We start from the raw sequence: 5595 nt of genomic DNA, 5'->3' as shown, positions 1-5595 counted from the left end.
TTATTTTTAGTTTGTAGGTTTAAAATATCTTTTTTTTTAGATACTATCGAATTATTTCACCTAATTTAAAATTTATTGGACTATTGACAGAAACTATCGTATTAATAGTGGGGAATTCAAAAGCGCCGGCAACAGAAATAACTTAGGTCACACATGAACCCCTTTCCAACGTGTCATGGGGGCGGGAAGGCACCCGTGTGAGTGGTTACCGTTTACCACCGCTAAACATTTTGCAGTATTTCTGTGATTTTTCATAGTTGTCGTCTATTTTCTCGAAAACTATCAGTCGTAGGGTATAAACATATTCAACATAAAATGTATGTTATTGAAAGATCTACAACTTTTATTTAAAACTTTTTTGTGAATTCTTATTATTGACTGAAATAAACGGAAAAACATGAAGTATTTAGTTTCTGGGGGTTTGACCTTGAAAATTAAATTTGAGGGTATTTTCACTATCAAATTCGTAATCAGCGCGTCAAAATACATAGGTATACGAAGTTTCAAATTAATCGGAGGCAAGCGCTTTTCGGAAGTTTATCCCTTAAAAATTACAGAATCTTCATTTGATTTTTTGAAAATTCTTTAATCAATAATTTTTCAGTCACAAATAGTATGTACTTGGATCTCCAATTAAGAGACAATTTCAATTTTCCTATCTTTTAAAGTGAAAAATGTAACCCAATAAGTAGCCTCCACCTACCTCATAAGTCGGTTCATAATCAGAAGGACCACATTTAATTGTTTCGATCTTTCCAAAAATTCTAATAACTGGTAAGACAACATCATTCCTCCTATACCAAGAAATCCATCGACGATAATGGTACCGTTGAAAATAAAGCTAGTTGTAGGTGCAACTATTAGCTAAAACAAATTTAAAGTTTTTATTAATTGTATTTTTTATTAAACAATTTGGATCATTATAATTTGATTATAATTTCAAGGTCGAAAATTCAAGCTCACTGATTCGAGATGTCGTCCAATTACAGTTGAAGTATGTAGTGATTGAATGTTTCTATGACCAAATAACACAAAATATGTACCAATAATTCGAAGCAAGTGTAGACAATCAAATCCACGATGTTGATAATTCACTTTGAAAATGCTGTTGAAACTTCTGCGTGCGGAAAAGCAAAATAATAATTTTGTTGGTAGTGTTTGCTTTTCTTCTTCTTTAGATTTAGAGTCGTATATAGTGCTGACTATTACAAGAGCGATTATTGAAATAAATACAATACTGTGAATAAAACAATAAATTGTTCAGAATTTGGTGGTGAAATAATAATATTTCAGGGTGCCTGTCAGGCCGAGATATCAGGAAAACCCCGGGGATTATATTCAATTGGAGAAAAACGGGAATTTTATTTAGAATCAGAAGTTCTACTTGTTCTGCTTCATCTTTTTTTATTGTTTAGTCTTTTAATGTTAATTATATGAGTAAAAATTTTTTCTCTTAAATATAGTTTTGAAATCTATTAGAATCCTATTTAAAATAAGTCAAGATGAAGGTATGTTGACAATTTCTAAGAAGATATTGTAAAAACAGTGCAAGTATCAATGTTTTCTTTATATGTAAGTAAGATCTAATATAAAAAATGTTTACAACGTTTGAACAAAATAAATTGAATGAATACTTTAAATAAAATGTATGGAAATCTCACAATTACTCTTTTAATATATTTTACAAAAAGTATTTCTTTCGGAAAAAAAATATTTTTCCAAAACTTTTATCCCAAACATGTTGCATCATGCAAGCAAAAATCTATGCATTATTGGTGATCAGTTGGTGCGATTCTATATAAATTTATGTTTTAAATGGTCCCAAGGAGATTGAAAAATGATTATTATATTAGTTTTCATTTAAATTTTAAAAAAACATTGACATTTGCACTATTTTCAAAATATTTTCGTAACACATAGTTTCGATTAATATTTATCACTCCAGTCTATGACTGCTAAGTTTGGCACGTGTAGATAAAGCATTGCTAAATTACAAAAAGAAAGTCTTGAAATTGGTCAGGGAAAAAGCCATGATTTACAAATTGGCTAATTACTAGACACCCTGATTTTTATTTCGAATTTTAAATTACCAGTAAGTGATGGCATAATTAGAAATTGGTTTAGCTTCGTGGGCTGCTTGGCAGAGATCCTTTTGAACTGATGCTTGTACTTGAACATTGTATAGCTTGTTAAAATTTTCTAAGGGTTCCCTCAAAGCTGTTACAATATCTTCGGGGTGGCAACCAGCTGGGACACATAAAGCCATTTGCAAAAGGTACCGCTGGTATCTTCGGTAATCGCCCTTTTCCTAAAGAAATAAAATTAAAGCAAACGGATTATTAGGTTTTTAAAAATTGTTCACTTTTTCATAATTTTAGATGCCGTAATTACAAAGTGAAAGCCTTAATGCTTCAAAAATTTTGAATTGGAAATTTTATGAATTAAATAATTTTATATTGAAATATTCGAGCTCCATAAGCAAGTTCAAATTAAAGACATTGAAACTTTAGCAGTTTTAAGTTGATAAAAAGTAGTGTAGGTTTCGAAATAAATGCAAAAATCAAATGTAAAATTATATTGAATGTATTGATGAATGCCTTTGTTTAGTGTGTTAACAAAATACGTGTATAAAAAGTATCTATTTTCATTATTTTTATATTCTCGTTGATTCCAATTAAAAAAAATATGTTTGTTAGGAAAGACCTTCTATTTTTGGCAGACTCTTTCTTTACAAAAATTTTAAAACCTTTTAAAAAATAACTAGAGAATTTTTTCCGTTATATGAGGCCGTTCTGAGTATGAAAATACCCTAGAGAAAAATTGTTGAGGGCTGAGAAAACAAAATAAAAATGGTATCAAGAGTTTTCAAACAGTCATTTTTGCATTTAGAAAAAAGTGGCTCACATGAAAAAATCTCTCAAATACCTACACTCAAAAAAATGTTTGGTTAAATCAACCAGAATTCTGGTTAAATATGCCCTTACTATATTTTCTGGTTAAATTAACCATACAATCTGGCCTAAATTTGTTTACATTATTTTCGAGTTCAGAAATATTCTAGGAATTTATGGACTTTTGTAAAATATTTCCGAATGTTCTAGAATGGTATAGATTATTCTGCAATTCTTGAATATGCCTCAAACTTTCAAAAAGTTTTAGAATGTTCTTGAATACAGAATTTTTTCTAAAAAAAAGTAACTATTGTCAAGAAAGAAATGATGCACAGAAAAAAGGTCTGTTCAAAGAATATAAAAAATTTGACGAAGGAAAATTATTTTTAATTTAAATGAATAAAAGAATTATACTCTAATAGCTTCCCAGGCGGAACCTTGAGGATCAAACCAAATATCAAGTTTTCCTGTGAAATTTGTAGCTTCATTTTTCTCTTGGTATTTAATATCCACTAAACAATATCTGCTACGGATTTCTTCAAATTCTCCATCTCTTTCGTGATTTGGAATTTCTGTTTGAATTCGAAAACACTGGTCGAAGTTTCCCAAATGTCGAAGATGCCCATCGAATATTCCGTAAGGATATTTTGCCGAGGAATCAAACACTTATTTATAAAAGAAAACAGAGTTTTTATGGCGAAATATGATTTTTTCAAATATTAAAAATATGATAGATTAATAAGATTTTTTGGTGAAACTTACTTTCAGTCGCCCATAAAGTCCCATTTTTCAAATGATTAAGATACAGATTTAATTGTTTTTTACAAGGACCTTCCGGAATAGAATTAGAAGTTGCAACCACTACAGGCAAAAGTGGTATGTTCGAAAACCAATAGGAATTTTCAAGGATCTCATTTTCTTCACCGTTTTCACTCGTCTTAAAATTAGTTCCTGTACCAATATTATTAAATGAATCAGTATGATATTTATTCTCTTCCAATAAAAGATTATTTTCCGAAAAATGTATTTGTTTTCCTTTGACAATTGGAAACACTATTATATTTATTATAATTCCCAAAACATAAATCGAAAACAATCTTGGAATCATGTCGTCTCCTAAAATCTCTTATTTTTTATTATTGTGTTTTTAAATTGAAAAAAATTTGTTGAATTGATTTTAACTCTTACACTTGGCACTCAATACTGGCGATTCAGTATACAAATCTGAATACTTACAAAAACAGAAGACGTAAAAAGCGTCATTAATTTGATTATCTGCTTATGAGACTTCCTGTTTATAAAAAATATATGTACTGCCTTCTCTTGATAATTGATCCATAAAAAACTATCCATTCGCTTTTATAATCGGCTTTCATGATAAGTTATACAAAAAATCGAGCAAGGACTCTGAAAACACTACGAGAAATTGTTATATGAAGTGAGTTCTTGTTTTTCTTTTGCTGAATGTATTTTAATTGTTCAAAATAAATATTTAAATTCTGTGTACCATGATTATTTTTATACACGGAGAATTTTTTCTATCAGTTTATTTCTAGGTAAATATGCATGTACGTTAATGTAAACAATTTTTTTTATATATTCACTAATGATGGAATCATTCCAATTTCTTGTTGGTTTCGTCAGATAATCTGAAAGCTTTTTTCAAGGTAAACTAATACTTTTACAATTTTTTAGAATGCTAATTTTATAGGTTTAATGATTTCATTTGAATTTACTTGACTTCTGATTTCCTTGCTTCTTTTCTTTTGAGTAATAAATTTCCAATATTTTTGAGCGGTTCCTCTATCATCACAACGAAAAATAATGACAAAATTAATACAAAAACTCCATGTATGACAAAAAAGGTATGCTGCAACAAAAAATTAATTTTATATTTGAATGTTAGGTAAAATGAATTAATAAATATTCAGCAGTATTTACCATATTGTAGTATGAATAAGCAAACGGGTTTCGTGCAGTGCTGCTTTGGAAACAGGTTAAATCCGTCTAGGCGTCATAAAGTTATGATGAAAATTTGAAAAAATTATTTCAAAAGTTATTAGTAGAGGTCACACAATAAACAAATCAAAGGAACGAAGATTAGAATTAAATAATTTCTAATTAAAAGGTAAAAAATGAAAATATTCCAGGGTATAACATTCAAAACTTAGTAATAACTACAAGTAATCATAAATAATATAAATTCAGCTATTTGTATTTTTATTTTCCTAAACCACAGCCAATTGTGATAAGGAAAGCACTTTTAGCACATGAATAAAGTTAAAATTGGGCTACGTGAAGACTCGAATAGAGCGCTTTCACAAGAAGAGTTGGTTAGTTCTCGTTGGGATCAATAAATTAGAACCCAAGACATCGAATATAAAGACTTAATACTACTACTTGTAGAATAAATAAAATTCGAGACCGCATCTAAAACAGACTTTTCTAAATTATTAAAACACGAATCAATGTAACTTGAGATTTAAATCTAAAAAAATTCCTTATTTCTGAAAATCAAATTCATCATTTATATAATTGAGACTTTTACTCGGTTTTACTTTGAGGAGGCGTCAAGTCGCAAATTTATAATCATAAATAAAAGCTCCCATCATTATTCCAACAACATATGCTGACAAGCGCAGATGGGTGAATGTTTCCAAGTTTCGATGGTTTATTTTGGAGGTTATCCTCTAGAATCAAACTG

The 5595-nt window shown here is 29.1% G+C and overlaps 1 protein-coding gene across 3 annotated transcripts in view; it reads right to left on the bottom strand.

Moving 5' to 3' along the window:
- The window catches only part of LOC117176087 (O-acyltransferase like protein-like), a 22133-nt gene extending 18061 nt beyond the window's left edge, over window positions 1–4072 (bottom strand). For all 3 annotated transcript variants that reach the window (XR_004467580.1, XM_033366107.1, XM_033366106.1), the window contains exons 1-5: window positions 3654–4072; window positions 3306–3556; window positions 2091–2308; window positions 964–1237; window positions 704–864 (exon numbers count right to left, since the gene is read on the bottom strand). Coding sequence is in view for 2 of the 3 variants with exons in the window: in XM_033366107.1 (XP_033221998.1) it covers window positions 704–864; window positions 964–1237; window positions 2091–2308; window positions 3306–3556; window positions 3654–3999 (1250 nt within the window). In the remaining variant the exon portion in view is untranslated. The remainder of the gene's footprint in view (window positions 1–703; window positions 865–963; window positions 1238–2090; window positions 2309–3305; window positions 3557–3653) is intronic.
- Window positions 4073–5595: the final 1523 nt, after the last annotated feature.

The sequence above is a fragment of the Belonocnema kinseyi genome, chromosome 7 (genome assembly GCF_010883055.1).
Source record: "Belonocnema kinseyi isolate 2016_QV_RU_SX_M_011 chromosome 7, B_treatae_v1, whole genome shotgun sequence".
Classification (NCBI taxonomy): Eukaryota; Metazoa; Arthropoda; class Insecta; order Hymenoptera; family Cynipidae; genus Belonocnema; species Belonocnema kinseyi.
Note: the sequence above shows the minus strand (reverse complement) of the source record. Positions and strands in the feature narration are given on the sequence as shown.